Below are 22,737 nucleotides of genomic sequence, written 5' to 3'. Positions count from 1 at the left end.
GGCAGGGGGCGCTGGTAATGGAGTAGACGTGGGAACCAAAAGCTCTGGACGACATAGGCTCGATTCATCCACTAAGATTAGGGTGCCTGAGACAAGTAGTACCATCCAGCCTGGCAGTATGGGTGTATGTGCTGTCCAGCAGACGTAATCTTCTGCCTGATTCAGCCAATTTGATAGCACAATATTCTACAAAAACTCGAAGCATATTGAAGGAAGCTGCCAGATACAGCCTTGCTCTCCTCTCGTTTAGTCCTCTATGATCAGCTCACGGCTTGTGTACTGTTTCCTGTTGTGTTCCTGGCCTGTTTGCTGACTACTCTTACATCTTCTGATTTTGTATTTTCACTGCCTTACTGGTTCTGATCCAGCTACCTGACTATTGATCTTCCCATTTCACACCACCGAACAGAAGGCAACACTGTGGCCCAAGCCTAGGGGTCTCTGTGTAAGCCCAGATCCATGTAGAGGTGTTAAATGGTGATGCCCAAGACAATCCCAGGGATCAGGAAAATGGAGTAGATGGCACCAAGCCTGTTCGTGGTGGCCATCTTTTGAGCTGCCAGGTGGCCATAAACACTGCTCCTAATATATTGTGTCTGCAATCCATTCCAGTAAGATCTGGATTCAAATAGCTACATGGAGCTCCCTTCCTTCTCAACCCTGAAATGGGCCAAGACAGTAATGTGCAACCATTTATAGGGTATTGTCGGATACAAGTGAAGTTGTAAAATAATTTGTGAGGTCCATCTGTTTGGTATTACCCTTTGTGAAAGTGAAAAAAATGAGGCTTCTATTTTGTGAAGAATTCTAAAATTTAACACCATATAAAGATTTAAAAAATGGGCCCTGATTAGGAACACAAAACTGGCTGCAGGAACTGGTTATCAGAGTATTTTGGGAACTAACTACCGTAGTCAAAAACTGTGACTATAGACAGTAACACATCTACTGAAATTATCAAACTCAACAATCTTCGTCAGTAAAAAATGAGTAACTAGTGGTGAAACCTCTCTGGAGCAGTTACAGTATGAGGCTTGATGGTTCTTGGCAATCTAAATTATCGTAAGGGCCAATATTTTCTGTCAGATCAGTTTCAAAAAGAAATATTAAGTAGTCATTGATAAGAGTAGAGAATGTATTAGTGCTCCCCATTTCATAGAGATTGTCCAGTAATCTGAATTCCTTAGAATTGAAAATATAATGGAATTTATGACGTGGAGTGAATCCATGAAACCAGGGCTTGAGCCAAGCCAACATTTTCTGCAGGCATAAATGTATAGTACAGCCATCAGCCATGCACAGCTTAGAGATATATCATGGGACAAGTGTAATGTTTTTTATGCAGTTTATCATAATCCTCCTTGAAGTTAGTTGGTTTTAAAAGAAATTGAAAAGTCAGGACAAAGGGAAACTCTGTTGTTATTGTACAGAAATTCACACTTGGCCTCACTGCACATTTACTGTTGACGTTCATAAAAGCGAAGTTTGGGCAGAAAGACTGGACCTGGTCTTGTAGGGACTATATGAGCATGTTCAGCAGCACAGTAGGGGGAGATGATAGATTCATCCAATAAGATATCAGGGATCTAGGAAGCCAACAGCATCATTACCCACCGCTTTGTCTCACAGGCCCATCATAATTTTTTATTCAAGTGATTTTCTACGTCATTTGGCTTTCTAGATTACAGATCTCAGCAGGTAACGGTCAGCGTCTTCTAATCCCGGCGGGTAGGTGGATACTCCAGGTTGTAAGTTCTATAGAAAAAGATTTAAAGGGAATCTGCCACCCCAAAATTCGCCTATAAGCTAAGCCCACCAGAATCAGGGGCTTATCTACAGCATTACAGAATTCTGTAGATAAGCCCCTGATGCTGGTGGCCTTAGCTTATAGGCGAATTTTGGGGTGACAGATTCCCTTTAACAATTTCACAAAGTAATTTCAACATTTCCATATGGATCAGAATGTTGTCGTCTAGAGGCAAAACGGTGATCACACGAGTGGGATACGACTGGAAAAGACGATCGGTAAAGCAGCCACAGCCGGTGACTAGAAAGTATCTTTGACTTCTCTGCATTTAGTGATCACTACTAGAGATGAGCGAATTTGTTCAGAAAACGATCGCCAAACATAAATTCGGCACGGATATGGCACATTAGAATTTGTGATCGGAAACCCGAGCAAAATTTTATAAAATAGATAAAAATCGGTAACATTTGGTAAAAGTGCAGGAAAATATTTGCGTTGCCACAAAAATATTTTCAGCACTTAAGCAATAATAATGGTGGTGCATCATGAGCGTTTGGCATGTGTTTGATGGGTGGAGGGGGTTTCCAGAGCTCAGAGGCACGGCGTTTTTGTAAGCACAGCAGTCTTTTTTTTTTCTTCCTAACTTTATGTGTGCACATTGCAGCTAGCCAACAAGTGCGCAAGAAACACCCACAATGTCCTGACACCACGACTTGTGTCATTGGCTTCTCAAATCACATGTCCCTCTCCAAATAAATAGCAGACATCTTTTTTAGCGCCATTTTGACACTAACAGTGCAGAGATGCTGCTCCTGACACTGCCACTGTTAACATCAAGATTTCAGCTAGTCAGTTAGGCGATTGTATATTAATCAGATAGTGTAGCTAGACAGTGTTCAGTTTGGCTGTAAAATTAACCTTCCGGAATTTTTTTGGGGGGGCATTACTTAGGTTCACAGACAAAGTCAGCAGGGCACATGTCCTACAAGTGTGTTGTGCATGGAGCACAAAAGAATCAGTGCACAAGTATAGCATTCTAAATACCGTATATACTCGAGTATAAGCCGACCCGAGTATAAGCAGAGACCCCTAATTTTGTCACAAAAAACTGGGTAAACTTAATGACTCGAGTATAAGCCTAGGGTGGAAAATGCAGCAGCTACCGGTAAATGTCAAAAATAAAAATAGATACCAATAAAAGTAAAATTAATTGAGACATCAGTAGGTTAAGTTTTTTTGAATATAAATAAATATTTATAGATAAATATTGAATCAGGAGCCCCATATAATGCTCCATACAGTTCATGATGGGCCCCATAAGATGCTCCATGCAAAATACGCCCCATATAATGCTCCATACAGTTCACGATGGGCCCCATAAGATGCTCCATACAGACATTTGCCCCATATAATGCTGTACAAATGCTGATTATGGCCCCATAAGATGCTCCACGGAAATATTTCCCTTGTATAATGCTCCACAAATGCTGATTATGGCCCCATAAGATGCTCCATAGAGATATTTGCCCCTTACAATGCTGCACAAATGTTGATTATGGTCCCATAAGATGCTCCATAGAAATATTTGTCCCATATAATGCTGCACATGGCCCAATAAGATGCTCCGTAGAGATATTTGCCCCATAAAATGCTGCACAAATGCTGATTATGGCCCCATAAGATGCTCCATAGACACATTTGCCCCATACAGTGCTGCATAAAGGTTAATAAGGGCCCCATAAGATGCTCCATAGACACATTTGCCTCCAATAATGCTGCACAAATGCTGATTATGGCCCCATAAGATGCTCCTTAGAGATATTTGCCCCATATAATGCTGCACAAATGCTGATTATGGCCCCATAAGATGCTCCATAGACACATTTGCCTTGTATAATGCTCCACAAATGCTGATTATGGCCCCATAAGATGCTCCTTAGAGATATTTGCCCCATATAATGCTGCACAAATGTTGATTATGGCCCCATAAGATGCTCCATTGAAATATTTGCCCCTTACAATGCTGCACAAATGCTGATTATGGCCCCATAAGATGCTCCATAGACTATTATACCCCATATGCTGTTGCTGCGATAAAAAAAAAATAAAAAATGACATACTCACCTCTTGTCGCTCAGGCCCACGGCACGTGCTAGATTCACCTGTCCGCATTCCACCGTCGGCGCCGCTCCGTCTTCCGTGTCTTCTGCACTGAGTTTTCAGGCAAAGGGCAGCGGGCACTCTAATTGTGTCATCGTGCCCTCTGACCTGAGCGTCACTGCAAGAGACGCAGAAGACACAGCGGCGCCGACGGTGGAATGGGGGGCAGGTGAATATCGCGCACTGCCCCCCGTTATACTCACCTGCTCCCGGCGGTCCCTGCACGTCCCTGGTTCTCCGGGCGCTGGCAGCTTCTTCCTGTATTGAGCGTGGTACCGCTCATTAAAGTAATGAATATGCGGCTCCACCCCTATGCGAGTGGAGTCAGGTCCATATTAAAAAAATAATAATTTGTCCGTTGCAAAAAGTTAGACAACCTGTATCACATTTTGTCATTTGTTTGGGTTGAAATTAAGCTGTAGAGGCCGGATCCAGAGGCCAGAAACAAATTCTTCTGTTATTAACATCATACAGTAAGGGTTCTGACTTTAAAATTGTTTATAGCATAACTTCTTTGTCAAACAGTCCTCATCCACACTCACTTCTTTTTTCTGTAACTAACACGATACAGCATGCCATATTTCAACTTTGAATTTACTGTCCCTGATATTCAGCTGTTTGCACAGGTGGTGCAGAGTTCAAAATCTAATTTTTGTTGCTAATACTGTGCTCCTACCACATTATCTGAGCAACATGACTGGGAAAAAGCGAGGCCATGTTGGAAGGGGAATTAGGCTTGGGGTTCAAGGTGTATGTGGGGTAGGTGGTAATGTTTGCGAAGGCACTAGTGAAGCAACGTCATGTCCTATGCAATGTTACTGGACAGACTACACCACTACCTTATCAATGATGCACATAAAGAGCATGTACTCGAGTGGATGGCAAGTGCAGCTTCAAGTGGCCTCTCCTCCTCTTCAACATCACACCCAGTACAGTCCACAGATGTGGGAACCAAATTCCCCTTTCTTCCCCCCGGGTCCCAACTATCCAACCGTTCAACTGACTATACGGAACCACAGATGGGTGAGTCTGAAGAGCTATTCACACATTCTATGCCATGTTTATCAGAAGTGTACTCAAAAGCTTTGTAGAGTCAAGAGGAGGAAGTCTGCACCAATGCCCACATTTTTTTAGCTTGGATATGGGGCAGAATGAATTTGGGTCTGAACAGCAGCCTGACTCTCGTCATCAGACGTTAACCCCGGGGGGAGGTGATCCTGATGACACTCAGATATCTGAGGCTCACGTGGAGTGTACTGTGTTGTCAGGGCAAGAAGAAGAGGAAGGTGACTCCAATGGCGAGGAATGTGATAACACAGAGAATGATGATGTGTTAGATCCCAGTTGGTGTGAACATAGAAGCACACAGCTGAGTAGGTCATCTGAGGAGGAAGATGATGAGGTTGCGTTGCAACGTATGTGACAGACACGTAGTGAGGCAGCCATGACAAATGATGCATCTTCAGCCACAACTGTGCCTCTGACCAGCGTCTGTGGGTCTGTAGCTCGCAGGGGTGGCAAGGGTTGCCCAGCCTGGACCTTTTTTGTCACTGCAAAGGATGAGCCAACTCATGTAATCTGCCAACATTGTAGTAGCAATAATTTAACTACTACATGTATGTACCTTCACAGGCACAAATCAACATGCTTTACTGTGGGAATCCCAATGCGCAAAAATGAGAACCAGCGGATATCAATCACCATCAGCTGCCCTATCAACATATCAATCGCAGCTGCTGTTTCTTCCTCCTCCTCTGCTACCTTGCCAACTATTGAGACCCATGTCTTTGACCACAGAACCTTGAGTTCTTTACCCACTCGAGTCACGCTGACTGAGAGGCTGCCTTCAGCTGTAACAGAAGCGGATATGCCTACTGTTTTTAACTGATCTCGGAGAGCGATCACACCACAAGTTTCTCAATCCACAGTAACATTTCCGCCTGCACCTTTCACGGGCCAGAAGTTTGTCCAGTTCACTGTACTTCGCCCTCCCACAGCACTGTAGCTCGCCTAAGGTTCCACAGTTGTGGTGACGTAATAGATTGTTTCCTCCTACGCATGACAAAGCTAAAAGGTTGAACTCCACATCTCCAATTTGTTGGCCATTGAAATGCTGCCTTTCTGCCTGGTAGACACAGATGGTTTCTGAAAGCTGATGGCCGTCGCAGTCCCCCAGTACCAATTACCCAGTCGCCATTACTTTTCTAAGAAAGCTGTACCTGCGCTACACCAGCATGTCGCAGACAACATCACCGGTTCCTTGATAAAATCTCTGTCTGCCAGGGTTCATTTCACCACAGACACTTGGACGAGTAAGCAAGGTCAAGGGCATTACATCTCACTGACTGGGCACTGGGTGACACTGGTGGCTGTGGGTACAGGCACTGATCCACAAGTCTTGGAATCCCCAAGGCTTGCAGGACAAACCTCTACATTTAACACTTCCTTCACTGCTTCTGCCTCCTCTATGGCTTCCACCTGCGCCCTCAACCTCTGCCTTCATGAGACACGTGTCCCAACAGTGCAGAGTGAACCCCCACTACCTCCGTACTACGCAGCCAGGGCTCACTGCAATCAGGCAGTCTTAAAATTGATATGTCTTGGAGATCTCAATCATACAGCTGAAGAGTTGTGGACAGCTCTTCAAGCCGAGTTTGATCAATGGCTGTCTCCTCTGAACCTGCATCCAGGGAAGGCCATGTCCGACAACGGTGCGACCCTGGTGGCGGCAATACGGTGAGGCAAGCTCACACACGTGCCTTGCGTAGCTCACGTCCTCAACCTGGTGGTGTAGCGTTTTCTCAGCCACTATCCTAGCCTGGGTGAGAAAAGAAAGTACGTAATCTATATGCTCATTTCCATCGTTCAGACCCCCTGTGGTCATCGACTTGCATCGATACAAGGTCTTTGTGCATGCCAGTAGCGTAGCTACCAGGGGGCAGAGGGTGAGGCCGCCCCGGGCCCACTGCTCACAGGGGCCCACCCGGAGCTACACTACACTTAATTATATCAGTGTGCACAGCCCGCTGATATAGTTAATCTCCATTCTCTGTTGTAGAGCAGAGAGACACGATCTCCCTGCACTACCGCAGGCAGTGTCCGGGGAGAGCCAGAGGAATACATGGACGAGGGAGGATAGGTGCCAGCACTGTACCTGTCTGCTGGCTCCAGTATACAGCAGACAGTCATGCCCACACTGCACGCTGTGTGAGCATGTCTGCTCTGCTGCAGAGAAGTCAGGAGGACCACGGCACGGCCTCTGTGAGTGTCCAGAGAAGAGCAAGACAGTCACAGGACAGTAGTGCTGTAAGTAACAGTACAGATTTCTGCAGGTACTGGCCGGAGATGTCTGCACCATGTAGGGAGGATGTGGCAGAACACGGCTCCCCTCCTGATAAGATCCGGCCTTGTGCTGTATATCTGCAGTCTATATCTGAGGCACTGTAGATTTATGGCGGTTGCTTGAACTACAGACTGGACAGTGCAGGTCACCAAGCATGACCCAATCTGTAAGAGACTTCATAACAGCTGCCATAAGTCTCATGGTCTCATAGTGTCTCAGACAGAGACTGACAAGACAGGTCAGTAATGTGCACTGATAGATATGACCCTGGCTGCAGGACCCCACAGATGAGGATATGTATATATAGTGCGTGTGTGCGTGTGTGTGTGTGTGTGTAAGAGACATATATCCTTCTCTGTGGGGTCCTGCAGCCGGGGTAAAATCTATCAGTGCACATTACCGACCTGACTTGTCAGTGCGTGCGTGCGTGCGTGCGTATATATATATATATATATATATATATATATATATATATATATATATATATATATATATATATACATACATACACTCACCGGCCACTTTATTAGGTACACCATGCTAGTAACGGGTTGGACCCCCTTTTGCCTTCAGAACTGCCTCAATTCTTCGTGGCATAGATTCAACAAGGTGCTGGAAGCATTCCTCAGAGATTTTGGTCCATATTGACATGATGGCATCACACAGTTGCCGCAGATTTGTCGGCTGCACATCCCAAAGATGCTCCATACAAGGCAGGATGGATCCATGCTTTCATGTTGTTTACGCCAAATTCTGACCCTACCATCCGAATGTCGCAGCAGAAATCGAGACTCATCAGACCAAGCAACGTTTTTCCAATCTTCTACTGTCCAATTTCGATGAGCTTGTACAAATTGTAGCCTCAGTTTCCTGTTCTTAGCTGAAAGGAGTGGTACCCGGTGTGGTCTTCTGCTGCTGTAGCCCATCTGCCTCAAAGTTCGACGCACTGTGCGTTCAGAGATGCTCTTAGGCCTACCTTGGTTGTAACGGGTGGCGATTTGAGTCACTGTTGCCTTTCTATCAGCTCGAACCAGTCTGCCCATTCTCCTCTGACCTCTGGCATCAACAAGGCATTTCCGCCCACAGAACTGCCGCTCACTGGATTTTTTTTCTTTTTCGGACCATTCTCTGTAAACCCTAGAGATGGTTGTGCGTGAAAATCCCAGTAGATCAGCAGTTTCTGAAATACTCAGACCAGCCCTTCTGGCACCAACAACCATGCCACGTTCAAAGGCACTCAAATCACCTTTTTTCCCCATACTGATGCTCGGTTTGAACTGCAGGAGATTGTCTTGACCATGTCTACATGCCTAAATGCACTGAGTTGCCGCCATGTGATTGGCTGATTAGAAATTAAGTGTTAACAAGAAGTTGGACAGGTGTACCTAATAAAGTGGCCGGTGAGTGTATATATATATATATATATTAGATTGTGGCCCGATTCTAATGCATCGGGTATTCTAGAATATGCATGTCCCCGTAGTATATGGACAATGATGATTCCAGAATTCGTGGCAGACTGTGCCCGTCGCTGATTGGTCGAGGCAACCTTTATGACTTCATCGTCGTCATGCTGTGCCCGTCGCTGATTGGTCGAGGTGACCAATCAGAGACGCGGGATTTCCAGGACAGACAGACAGACAGAAAAACCCTTAGACAATTATATATATATAGACTAGATTGTGGCCCGATTCTAACGCATCGGGTATTCTAGAATATGCATGTCCCCGTAGTATATGGACAATGATTCCAGAATTCGCGGCAGACTGTGCCCGTCGCTGATTGGTCGAGGCAACCTTTATGACATCATCGTTGCCATGGCAACCATTATGACATCTACATCGATACTGTGCCCATTATGACATCATCGTCGCCATGCTGTGCCCGTCGCTGATTGGTCGAGGCCGCCAGGTCTTGACCAATCAGAGACGCGGGATTTCCAGGACAGACAGACAGACAGACGGAAAAACCCTTAGACAATTATATATAGAGATATTTATATTATACTGGTCTGATAGGACCCTGACCCCGGCTATAGGATATCTGTTATGATCCTAAGTGGCTGAGGATCACGAATAGACCAGCAAGTGAATAAACTAAGGACAAGCTCTAGGGAGATGGTAACTGGACTGATCGCAAATCTGAACCTATCCAAAACAACTAGAGGTAGCCGGTGAACGTGCCTAAAAAATTCCTAGACGTCTCGAGCCAGCCTGAGGAACTAGCTACCCCTAAAGAGAAAGAAAGACCTCGCTTGCCTCCAGAGAAATAATCCCCAAAGATATAGAAGCCCCCAACAAATATTAACGGTGAAGTAAGAAGAAGGCACATACATAGGGATGAAATCAGATTCAGCAAAAGAGGCCCACTAGTACTAGAAAGCAGAAAATAGAGCAGGGGTCTATGCGATCAATAAAAAACCCTTACAAAATATCCATCCTGAGATTTCAAGAACCCACGCACCAACTAATGGTGTGTGGGGAGAAACTCAGTCCACTAGAGCATCCAGCAAGCGAGGGAATCACATTTTAGCAAGCTGGACAAGAAAACATGATAAACACTGCTGATCAAAAAATGAGCAAACAAAACTTAGCTTGTCCTGGATGGACTGGGAGCAAGGCAGTCAGAAGGAATCTGAGTAGCACTGATTACATCGACAGCCGGCAACAAGTGGAAGTAAAACAGAGCTATATAGGAACCTCCCAGAGGATAACGAACCAGCTGATAGCCAGAGACCAGCAGGATAACAAACAAAGCCACCAGGGGGAGCCCAAAGCAAAAGTCACACCATACCGCCAGTGACCACAAGAGGGAGCCCGAAAACAGAGTTCACAACAGATATCTATCTATCCATCCATCTACCCTATAGCCAAGGTCAGTATCCTATCAGTACAGTGTCTGCATGATCTCATATCAGTAAATCCACGGTAGTAAACATGAAAACCCCATTATGAAACCTTGTATTAAAAATAAAAAAGTTGAGGCTGAATAAATAGCAAGACAGAAGAAAATAGAAACAGCAAATAGGTGCGTATAGGAGATCATATATTGGTGCAGGACCCTGAACAAATACTCTGTCTAGACAGCAAGACCCCCAAAGGGGGAGAAGGGGAAAAGGAACAGACGAACCAGGGGGTGTACTTTAGATTGGTAATATTCTACCTCCCTCTCTTTCTTCTGGTCGCCTTTTTTTCCATTTCCCTCTTTGGATTCTTCACCAGACAAGAGTATTCCTTTAGGGTTACCTGGATACATTCAGGGAGCTATGCCCATATGCTGGACTCTGTATGCACCTACTAGCTCTTTCTATTTTCTTCTATTTAGCTCTTTGTCATATATATCAGAGCTGTGCAAGTATCAGCCCACAGAATCCAAGGATTGGGAGCTATTGTGGGGGTCATTATACAGCGTGAGAGCTAATAAGGAGTCATTATACAGCGTGAGAGCTAATACGGAGTCATTATACAGCGTGAGTGATAATGCAGGGGCCATTATACAGCATTGGAGCTAATACGGAGTCATTATACAGCATTGGAGCTAATACGGAGTCATTATACAGCATTGGAGCTAATACGGAGTCATTATACAGCATTGGAGCTAATACGGAGTCATTATACAGCGTGGGAGCTAATACGGAGTCATTATACAGCATTGGAGCTAATACAGAGTCATTATACAGCATGGGAGCTAATACGGAGTCATTATACAGCATTGGAGCTAATACGGAGTCATTATACAGCATTGGAGCTAATACGGAGTCATTATACAGCATTGGAGCTAATACGGAGTCATACAGCGTAGGAGCTAATACGGAGTCATTATACAGCGTGAGTGATAATGCAGGGGCCATTATACAGCATTGGAGCTAATACGGAGTCATTATACAGCATTGGAGCTAATACGGAGTCATTATACAGCATTGGAGCTAATACGGAGTCATTATACAGCATTGGAGCTAATACGGAGTCATTATACAGCATTGGAGCTAATACGGAGTCATTATACAGCGTGGGAGCTAATACGGAGTCATTATACAGCATGGGAGCGAATACGGAGTCATTATACAGCATGAGAGCTAATACGGAGTCATTATACAGCATTGGAGCTAATACAGAGTCATTATACAGCATTGGAGCTAATACGGAGTCATTATACAGCGTGGGAGCTAATACGGAGTCATTATACAGTGTAGGAGCTAATACAGAGTCATTATACAGCATTGGAGCTAATACGGAGTCATTATACAGCGGGGGAGATAATGCAGGGGTCATTATACAGCGTGGGAGTTACTGTGGGGGCCTGTAAAGAGTTTGGGGCTACTGTGAGGGCACAAAGGAGACATTTTACTATGTAAGGGCACAGTGTTGGTATTACTATGTGAATCAGTATGAGGAGCATTGCTGTTGTACCACACTGCAGGGGCAGTAATAGGGACACGTATGGCAGCGGCTCAGTATTGGGGTGACATAAGGATGAGGAGTTTGTGCAAGTTGAGAATAGTCCCATTGGGGACAGTGAGGAAAATGTGAAAAGTGAAATGTGTCTTTGTTGTAATCTCTGCAGCAGTCCTGGGTGGAAGAAGTCATGTTGGTCTGGGGCAGATGGAAAAGACGGGAAAAATTAACGATTCCATCAAAAACAACGTCAGCTGTAGGTCACCATCTAAGTGTACTGTAATCACTTGTATGCTTTGTACGACTGGTGTCCACCACTATATGGTCACTGTATGGTGGTAATATCAGTGTTGGTCTTTTTGGAGATTTTTTTTACCTACAGCAGGATCATCTGCTGACGTTCTGCTATACCCACGATTAGAGTGCACCACCATAGTTGTAATCAGGGGTTAGGGGCCCACTGAGAAGTTTCGCCCCCCCCTGAGCTGAACCCCTAACTACACCTCTGGTGCATGCCAGTTAACAGGTTGATATGCGATGTGCCGACACGGTGGAATTCCACTCAGCACATGTTGCCGCAACAAGCCCTGACGCAGTATGTCATGTCGTATAGCCTGGGCCAACGCAGTACGGACGTGGTGTATATCACATTTACAGAGTGGGCACAGATTAAGGACCTCTGCACCCTACTGCACAGTTTTGAAATGGCTGAGATGTTAGCAGGTGGTAACAGAAGAAGAGGAGGAAGCAGAGGAGGATGCAGAAGGGATAACATTGTCTCTAAGTTTAAAGACTGTCATCACACAGGTGGGTGCCAAGGGAGGGTGGGTTACTGTGATCGATGGGAGCTGGTGATAACAGACAAGCTGTTATCAAAGGTGCATGATCCGAAGAACAAAAGGAGGAGGAAGAGGTGAACTGTTAGATGAAGAGGATAATCCTCTCCTCTCTGTTGTTCGTGGTTGGCAGGAGGGGATGGAGGAAACGAGCCTCGTTGTTACCCAGCCACTAACACAGCATGGGCTTGAACCTCATGGTAGAGACAGTCATACGAGTGCCTTCGTGCTGCACTATCTGCAACATGATCCCCGTACAGTTATGATTAAGAATAATGCTGACTACTGGGTTGACACTTTATTAGATCCACATTATAAAACCAAATTTTGAAAGAGGATTCCCGCCCTAGAAAGGGACCCACGAATGCTGGAGTATCAAAACACGCTTCTACACAGCCTTAAAGGGAACCTATCACCGGAATTTGGCGGGACCGGTTTTCGGTCATATGGGCGGGATTTTCGGGTGTTTGATTCACCCTTTCCTTACCCGCTGGCTGCATGCTGGCCGCAATATTGGATTGAAGTTCATTCTCTGTCCTCCGTAGTACACGCCTGAGCAAAGAAATCTTGCCTTCCGCAGTATGCTTTGCCCAACTGCGGGCAAAGCCGAAAAGCATTAGTGCGCATGCGCCGGCGCACTATGTCCCGGAAGTATTTTGCTGTGTTCCGGGACATAGTGCGCCGACACATGCGCACAAAATGCTTTTCGTCTTTGCCCGCAGTTGGGCAAAGCATACTGCGCGTGCGCAAGGCAAGATTGCCTTGCGCAGGCGTGTACTACGGAGGACAGAGAATGAACTTTAATCCAATATTGTGGCCAGAATGCAGCCAGTGGGTAAGGAAAGGGTGAATCAAACACCCAAAAACCCCGCCCATATGACCGAAAACTGGTCCCGACAAATTCCGGTGACAGGTTCCCTTTAAGAGAGCTTTTCCCCAAGACAGCAATGAAGCACAAAGTTCGCATTGCAACTGTAGACTTCCAACCTACGGCACGTCAATTAGTCAACACCAAAACATTAGCAACAGCGGTGGAAGTGGAAGAAGCAATTTCTGTGAGTCCATTGAGACTTTTTTTAGACCAACTCGTGCAACAGAGTCCAAGTCTTACACATGGTGAAAGAATAGAGAGGATGGTGCAGGAGTATCTAGAACTAAATATCAATATCACCAGGGAGGGTTTGGACCCCTTCATATTTTGTTCTTCTAAAATTGATGAGTGGCCTCAGCTCGCCTCACCAGCCTTAGAGGTTTTACCGTGCCCGGCAGCCAGCGTTCTCCCAGGACGTGACGGATAAATGCAGCCGGCAGTCCCCTGAAAGTGTAGACCACCTAACATTCATCAAGATGAACAAGTCATGGATCTCCAAGGACTTTTGCATCCCAATTGTAGACTGTACAGATTAGATGATAATGCATTTTTAGCATGATGCATTAATGTCACGTAACTGCACTCTAAGGGTACCGTCACACATTGAAATTTCCATCGCTACGACGTTACGATTCGTGACGTTCTAGCGATATCGTTACGATATCGCTGTGTCTGACACGCTACTGCGATCAGACACCCTGCTGAGAATCGTACGTCGTAGCAGATCGTTTGGAACTTTCTTTCGTCGCTTGATCACCCGCTGACATCGCTGGATTGTTGTGTGTGACAGCGATCCAGCGATGTCTTCGCTTGTAACCAGGGTAAACATCGGGTAACTAAGCGCAGGGCCGCGCTTAGTAACCCGATGTTTACCCTGGTTACAAGCGTAAACGTAAAAAAACAAACCGTACATACTCACCCGTCGGTGTCCTTCAGGTCCCTTGCCGTCTGCTTCCTGCTCTGAGTGCCGGCCGGAAAGTGAGAGCAGAGGACACCGACGGGTGAGTATGTACGGTTTGTTTTTTTACGTTTACGCTGGTAACCAGGGTAAACATCGGGTTACTAAGCGCGGCCCTGCGCTTAGTTACCCGATGTTTACCCTGGTTACCCAGGGACTTCGGCATCGCTCCAGCGCCGTGATTGCAACGTGTGACCGCAGTCTACGACGCTGGAGCGATGATTATACAATGCTGCGACGTCACGAATCGTGCCGTCGCAGCGATGAAAATTTCAATGTGTGACGGTACCCTTAGTCAGTCCCTATTATACTATTTCTACTGTGGTGAAATTGATGCCACTTGTGTTGTGTCTGCCAATAATTTCTGGAAATGTGAACACTCCTGGTTGGGTCTCCTTCATGCATGTTGCCTGTAGCAGTAGGCCTCCGAGACCATCAGGCCTCCACTTCCACTTCATTGGACTCAACTACCCATGTTAATATCCTTAAATTTTTCTGACAGTGGTAGTCTAGAAAGCTGAGGCTTGAGGAGGACAATTTGCATGTTCCAATTGCCTTCTGGGAAAAGCAAAGAGTCTCCCTCAGGCAAGAAGATTGTTGGGTACAGCCGGGACCAGCTGCTTGGAAAGCATTGCCAAATGAGGAATGGAAGCTTGAGAAATTTTTGCCTCTAGGACATTATTGCAAGAAAGCTTGGCTGATTGAGAAGATTACACAAGAAATAAACACAGAAGATTACACAAGAAGGAAAACACATAGCAAGTCAGCAGGATCCAGGAGCAACATGGCAGACCACCTACATAGCGAGCTGCAATATGTGCTACATGTTCACAGATTGACCAGAAGAAGAATCCAACTTCACTGTCAGAAGTATAGACTACTGGCCCTTTAAGAAGAAAAGGTGCGGGGTCTGGAAGAAAGAATTGCAACACTGAAACTCAAAGAAAATGAAGACTTCCTAGACAGAACAGAAGCATCTCTACTGGTCACAGAAGGTGAAGAAAGTGTCGGAGAACCTCCAAAAGCAGAAGAGTGGAAGCATGTGACCAAAAGAAGAAAGACCATGGAGACATCACCAACAACACAACTGAGAAACTGATACCAAGGCCTTGTGGAGGACGAAAATGGCACACCTAAGGATGAGGTACTACAGCAAAATGTAACAACTCTGCTGGCATCACAGCATGGCCTCTCATCTCTCACACTATCTTACCCACTGCTCCAGGTCATGATGTGGTTTCTGTTTCATGCCAGCTGCATATTCTGTGTCTCTGCTCTCTGCATGCCTCCTGGCTGAGTGCATAGGGTGCCGGCGCCTGAACTCTCTGGTTCTTCTAGGAATCAGGTGCATCTGTCTAATCTGTTCCTGACCAATTACCAAGAGGCCTCCAGTATATAGTGCAGCTCCACCCAGTGGTCTGGGCCTGTGCAATGTGTTAGCTCAGTTTGTGTTTAGCTTCTGAGTTTGCCAGGCCTTGCTCTGTGTTACTCCCTCTCTGGAGGCTTTACTCTGTATTCTTGCCTTGATCTTGTTGTCCGCCCTCCAGGAGGCAGAATATCCTGGTCCCTGTGTCTTTGTCCTTGTTTCTTGTCTTGTTCCATTTCCTTGTCTGAACTTAGTCATATCTCAGTCTCCTTGTCTGTGGCTTCCTTCCCTGCTGTGTCTTTCCTCGTGTTCTCAGTCTACTTACACTCCGCACTCTTGCGGCTCTGCCTGCTCTGTACCTTTGTGGCTTTACCTCTGCTCCGCACTCCTGCGGTTCCACTCCATTCTACTCTGCTTAGCTTCTGCTGCTGCAGTAATCTCTTGCTGCAGTTCCTCTCCATATTCCTTGTGGTTCTGCTCTGCTTAGCTTTTATTGCTGTGTTCTCTTGCTGCTCTACCGCTCCTATCCGCAGCCTTGCGGTTCTCTTCCTGTGTGAACAGGTCCCAACCTGTTCCTTCATTCTCCTTTCCTTCTGGCTTGTTTCCGTACCTGCATCTCCTGTGTGAACAGGTCCCAACCTGTTCCTTCATACCTCATTCCTTTCTGCTTGTTTCCTTTCCTGCACCTCCTGTGTGAACAGGTCCCTACCTGTTCCTCCATACTTCATATCCGTTCCTGCACCTCCATTGTGAACAGGTCCCTACCTGTTCCTCCATACTACATATCCGTAACTGCACTTTCAGTGTGAACAGGTCCCTACCTGTTCCTTCATACACCACATCAACCAGCCGTGTTCTCTGCCAGCCCTGTGTTCTCTGCCATGCCTGCCAGCCCTGTGTTCTCTGCCATGTCTCAGCCAGCCCTGTGTCTCAGCCGTGCCAGCCTACTCGTCTGAGTTTCAGCTGTGCTCTTCTGCCAGTCCTGCCTGATGCCCGCTGTAATCCTGGTGTTCCTGTCTCCCAAGTGGGATCAGCAGCCACAGCCAGACATCACCCTGGAGTAGCACCTGGCAGCTGCCTGCTGCACAAGACTGACTTCACCATCAGAGGCTCCAGTGAAAACCCAGGCAGCTGTCATAGTCACGCCGCTTCCAGGGTAGTCTGGTTTGTGGCACAGTGGGGCCACAAACCCCCCCCCCCCCCGAGCTCACGCCCACCAGTCAGGACGTGAGCGTGACACAAGCAAAGAAGAAAAGGACACACAACAACACCCGTAAGTGACGCATGCGGCGGATCCGCATACAGCGTCATGGCCTGCGTACCCAATGTTAAAGATAGAGTGAGCATGCAGCCGTAGGTGGAGCTGAACGAAGAGGTGTGGCAGTGGGCGGGGCTTCACAGGGGAAGTCCGCAGCCCAGATAAACGCTAGTGTGAAATTAGCCTTAGAGATGCCCTTAATCTGGGTGACTGGGACAATGTCCTCAGAAATATGAATACAGATAATAAATGGGAAATGTTTAAGAACATCCTAAATAGGCACTGTAAGTGGTTTATACCTTGTGGGAATAAAAGGACAAGAAATAGGAAAGACCCAATGTGAATTAACAAAGAGGTAAGAGGGGCAATAAACAGTAAAAAGAAAACATTTAAACTACTAAAGCAGGATGGCACCAATGAAGCTCTAAAAAACTATAAGAAGAAAAATACTTTATCTAAAAAACTAATTTAAGCTGCCAAAAAGGAAGTGGAGAAGCACATTGCTAAGGAGCATAAGGGTATGTGTCCACAGTCCGGATTGCCGTCGCTTTGGAAGGAGCGGAAAACTCGCTCCGCCCAAAGCGCCGCCACCTTCTGTACGCGTGGTGATTCCGGATGTATTCATTGCACACATCCAGAAACGCCGCACCCAATACATAGGACCCTGTTATTTACCTTGCGGTGACGGAGCGTTGCCGCAAGGTAAACAGACATGCGGTGTTCGAAAAAGACGCCCTGCATGTCCGTAAACGCAGGGTCGCCGGATGCGTGTTCACATGCATAGTGGATATGGGATTTCATAAAATCCACTCCACTATGCTGTAACATCTGCACGCTGCGGTTGAACGCTGCGGTTGTATGCAGCGTATGCAGTGTTCAATCTGCAGCTAATCCGGATGTAATCCGGCCAGTGGACACATACCCTAAAACTAATCCCAAACTGTTCAACTATATCAATAGTAAAAGTATCATAAGTGAAAGTGTAGGCCCCTTAAAAAATTGTGAGGAAAGAATGGTTGTAGATGATGAGGAAAAAGCTAATATAATAAACACCTTCTTCTCCACGGTATTAAGTGGAAAATAAAATGCTAGGTGAAATGCCGAGAGACAAGGAAGCCCTATATTAAGGGTCACCAATCTAACCCAAGAAGAGGTGCGAAACCGGCTAAATAAGATTAAAATAGCTAAATCTCTGGGTCTGGATGGCATACACCCATGAGCACTAAGAGAACTAAGTAATGTAATAGACAAACCATTATTTCTTATACTTAGGGACTCTATAGCTACGAGGTCTCTTCAACAGGACTGGCACATAGCAAATGTGGTACCAATATTCAAAAATGGCTCTAAAGGTGAACCTGGAAATTATAGGCCAGTAAGTCTAACCTCTATTGTTGGTAAAATATTTGAAGGGTTTCTGAGGGATGTTATTCTGGATTATCTCAATGAGAATAACTGTTTAACTCCATATCAGCATGGGTTAATGAGGAATCACTCCTGTCATACCAATCTACTCAGTTTTCATGAAGAGGTAAGCTATAGGCTGGACCATGGTGAGTCATTGGACGTGGTATATCTTGATTTTTCCAAAGCGTTTGATACCGTGCCACACAAGAGGTTGGTACACAAAATGAGAATGCTGGGTCTGGGGGAAAATGTGTGTAAATGGGTAAGTAACTGGCTTAGTGATAGAAAGCAGAGGGTGGTTATAAATGGTACATTCTATAACTGCGTCGCTGTGACCAGTGGGGTACCGCAGGGGTCAGAGTTGGGACCTGTTATCTCCAACATATTCATTAATGATCTGGTAGAAGATTTACACAGTAAAATATCGTTATTTGCAGATGATACAAAACTATGTAAAGCAGTTAATACAAGAGAAGATAGTATTCTGCTACAGATGGATCTGGATAAGTTGGAAACTTGGGCTGAAAGGTGGAAGATGCGGTTTAACAATGATAAATAAGGTTATACACATGGGAAGAAGGAATCAATATCACCATTACACACTGAACGGGAAACCACTGGGTAAATCTGACAGGGAGAAGGACTTGGGGATCCTAGTTAATGATAAACTTACCTGGAGCAGACAGTGCCAGGCAGCGGCTGCCAAGGCAAACAGGATCATGGGGTGCATTAAAAGAGGTCTGGATACACATGATGAGACCATTATACTGTCTCTGTACAAATCCCTGGTTAGACCGCACATGGAGTACTGTGTCCAGTTTTGGGCACCGGTGCTCAGGAAGGATATAATGGAACTAGAGCGAGTACAAAGGAGGGCAACAAAATTAATAAAGGGGGATGGGGAAACTACACTACCCAGAGAGATTAGCAAAATTAGGATTAATTAATCTAGAAAAAAGAAGACTGAGGGGCTATCTTATAATCATGTATAAGTATATAAGGGGACAATACAAATATCTCTCTGAGGACCTGTTTATACTAGGAAAGTTGACAGTCACAAAGGGGCATTCTCTGCGTCTGGAGGAGAGAAGGTTTTTCCACCAACATAGAAGATGATTCTTTACTGTTAGGGCAGTGAGAATCTGGAATTCCTTGCCTGAGGAGGTGGTGATGGCGAACTCAGTCGTGGGGTTCAAGCGAGGCCTGGATGTCTTCCTGGAGCATAACAATATTGTATCTTAGGTTATCTTAGTTATTAGGTTCTTTAGAAGGACATAGATCTGGGGATTTATTCTGACGGAATATAGGCTGAACTGGATGGACAAATGCCTTTTTTCGGCCTTGCTAACTATGTCACCATGTTACTATGATATTTTGCCACCTGAGTGTTCCTCAGCATGAAAGCAGGTAGAGGTGTTGCATGTGGCATCAGGACTCCCAGCAAAGGGGCTCTACACCGATCCCTAACCCACCTCGTCTTACTGTAACGTTCAATTGCAAAGACATGCTGGAAGGGAATTTAGATTGTGATCTCCAACATGGACAGCGATGATAATGTGTGCAAATTGTAAAGCACTGCGGAATATGTTAGCGCTATATTCAATTAAGATGATTATTATTATTATTATTTGAAAGCTGTAAATGCTGTCCCAGACCCCGGCACCTCATGCCTGGCTGATAGCTGCAGTTCCATGCTGCAGTTTGTACTGTGGTTGAATTGAGGCCACTTTCCTGGTTTCTTTCACTCATTTCATGTGTTTTGGCAGCATTTCGGGGCCGTTCTAAGGTGTTGTGCATGTGTTTGCCTCCCATTGATGTGAATGACGGTCGGTAATGTTTGGCGAATATTGCAAATTAGGCGAATGTAATCCGAACTGAACATTGAAATACTGGTTCATCTCTAGTCACTACTCACCTGGGTAGTCATATGTAGGAATCTCCTCTTTACACCACTCATCACCCCTCACATATGTCTCTGTAGTATTAATATGGGTCAGCTCTTCACCCTGAAACAAATATTGTAAAAGTCACAGACAGATGGAGAAGTCCCATCTATGATCAGCTCTAATCCTGCCATCTCCACCGTTCTCATTACACAAGTATAAAACATATAATACTGGTGGATAAAACAAGACTGAGCACAAGACCTTCACAGCCGTCTACACATCATAGGGGAGATCTCATGACACCTTCTCTCCATCTACCTGATGATCGTGAGGAACATTGGGATCTTCTTGTTTACAGTCCTGTGGAAGAAGAGGACGGGGACATCTCTCTGGTGTTGTCCTCTTACTGGATAGATCTGGAGGAAACACATACAGGGACTGAATTCATTCTTTACATAGAGATAATTATAGGCCGTGTGTATTTAGTTCTATTACCTGGTGATGTGAGGGGCTGGGGAACCTCCATCATGACGTCCTTATACAGATCTCTGTGTCCTTCTAGATACTCCCACTCCTCCATGGAGAAATAGACGGCGACATCCTGACACCTTATAGGAACCTGACACATACAATGATACCGTCATCCCCCTGATCCCTTCATAGTGTTACTGTATAATGTCCCAGCATTCCCAGCAGTGTCACCTCTCCAGTCAGCAGCTCAATCATCTTGTAGGTGAGTTCTAGGATCTTCTGGTCATTGATGTCCTCATGTATCAGGGGGTGAGGTGGAGGCCCCGAGATTGGGCTGAGGGGTCTTCCCCATCCCTCAGACACAGGGTCCTGACAGCGCTCACTAGAGGTCTTCTTCACTACCGTGTAATCCTGGTTATGGAGACACATTAATAAATCTCACTACAGACATTTCCAGAGTCCTCACCTCTCCAGTTCTGTCCATCTGTTATTCCCATAGATAAGAATGATGTAATGTGACGTCATCAGAATCTCTCACCTCTCCAGTAAGCCGGAAGAGGATCTCTAGGGTGAGGTGTAATATCCTCTCCACCATCTTGTCTCTGTCCATATCCATCTTTGATGGGTAAATCAGGAAATTCTCTTATATAGAAGATCTTCACTGAGAGGATCCGATATTGTAGAGACCTGAATGAGAAGAAGATGAGCCGATGTAACATCATAAGAATCCTGTGTAATAATACAATTACTGGAGATAATAAGGGAAACATATGAGGAGATTTATTATTTTACAGTATTTAGTTTCCTTCTTTCCATCTACTAATAAATCCTATATATTTCGGCCACAGACAACAAGCAGTTTCTCCCTCGGAGTCGGCAGCTGAATACGTTCCTCATAGACTCATCTTCCATAACGCTAATTCTCGCCTCATTTCCCGACCCTGGAATCGGCATTAGTAATACTGCAGGAGATATTCATTACACGTGACAGGAGAAATAACTACTCCATGATGAGGACGACATCTTCATCTCCTACTGCGGCTCTAGGAACAGATCTGTCCAGAGTCGGTCACTGACTCCATCCCCACCGGCCTCTATATGGAGGTTTCCCAACAATACTGTGTGGGGGCCCCGTACTATGAGAGTAATAACGGTTTCCTTGGTTCCCGTCTTTCATAGTTGGGTCGTTTGTATCTATCAGCAGAAAAGGAACAAAACCATTGTGATTCTTGTAAGGAGACAACACAAACCCCCTAAATATAACATTATATAACACCCCCACAATCTGTGACTCTTCAGGGTAAATCGCTCTCTCACCATTGGATTAGAGCTGATACTATGGAGCTAAAGGGACTAAACAGACTTTCTGTCACCTCCATAAAGGGGCACTTTTCCGTGTTTGTCAGAACTGTCCGAGGATTATTAGAGGTGATAGTTCCCCCAATTAGAAGGGACACCTGTGGATATTGGGGTCTTTACCTGCTACAGTTCTGGTGTGGACCCTCCACCCGCAGAGCCGCACTCCACATATATGGCTGCTCTGTGCGCACAGGACCTGTGATGAGGTCACAGGAGGGGAGGAGTCAGGGGTCACATGATCAGGGGCCTCAGTGTATGCAGGACTCTGCTGTGCTGGTTGTCATGGTGCTGGATGAGGGGAAGTTTATGTGTGGGGTCAGGAGGGGTTTACAGTGTGGATGTAGCAGAGCCGTGTGTGTACGAGGTGTACGGAGCAGAGCCGTGTGTGTACGAGGTGGACGGAGTGGAGCCGTGTGTGTACGAGGTGTACGGAGCAGAGCCGTGTGTGTACGAGGTGTACGGAGTGGAGCCGTGTGTGTACGAGGTGTACGGAGCGGAGCCGTGTGTGTACGAGGTGTACGGAGCGGAGCCGTGTGTACGAGGTGTACGGAGCGGAGCCGTGTGTGTAAGAGGTGTACGGAGCGGAGTTGTGTGTGTACGAGGTGTATAGAGTGGAGCCGTGTGTGTAAGAGGTGTACGGAGCGGAGCCGTGTGTGTACTGGTTGTCATGGTGCTAGATGA

The 22,737-nt window shown here is 45.9% G+C and overlaps 1 protein-coding gene and 1 pseudogene across 2 annotated transcripts in view; both read right to left on the bottom strand.

Annotated features, from left to right (window-relative positions):
• Positions 1 to 20,831, bottom strand: part of LOC143766647 (uncharacterized) — a 371,066-nt gene extending 350,235 nt beyond the window's left edge. Inside the window, exons 1-3 of the mRNA XM_077254464.1 lie at positions 20,722 to 20,831; positions 20,545 to 20,642; positions 20,256 to 20,346 (exon numbers count right to left, since the gene is read on the bottom strand). Of these exons, the coding sequence (XP_077110579.1) occupies positions 20,256 to 20,346; positions 20,545 to 20,642; positions 20,722 to 20,806 (274 nt within the window). The 5' untranslated portion in view covers positions 20,807 to 20,831. The remainder of the gene's footprint in view (positions 1 to 20,255; positions 20,347 to 20,544; positions 20,643 to 20,721) is intronic.
• Positions 1 to 22,243, bottom strand: part of LOC143766678 (uncharacterized) — a 164,028-nt pseudogene extending 141,785 nt beyond the window's left edge. Inside the window, exons 1-2 of the transcript XR_013213612.1 lie at positions 22,177 to 22,243; positions 21,236 to 21,384 (exon numbers count right to left, since the gene is read on the bottom strand). The product of XR_013213612.1 is annotated as an uncharacterized LOC143766678 (transcript). The remainder of the gene's footprint in view (positions 1 to 21,235; positions 21,385 to 22,176) is intronic.
• Between the last annotated feature and the right edge of the window lie 494 nt (positions 22,244 to 22,737).

The sequence above is a fragment of the Ranitomeya variabilis genome, chromosome 4 (assembly GCF_051348905.1).
Source record: "Ranitomeya variabilis isolate aRanVar5 chromosome 4, aRanVar5.hap1, whole genome shotgun sequence".
In the NCBI taxonomy this organism is placed as follows: domain Eukaryota; kingdom Metazoa; phylum Chordata; class Amphibia; order Anura; family Dendrobatidae; genus Ranitomeya; species Ranitomeya variabilis.
This window is presented reverse-complemented; position numbering and strand designations above follow the sequence as displayed.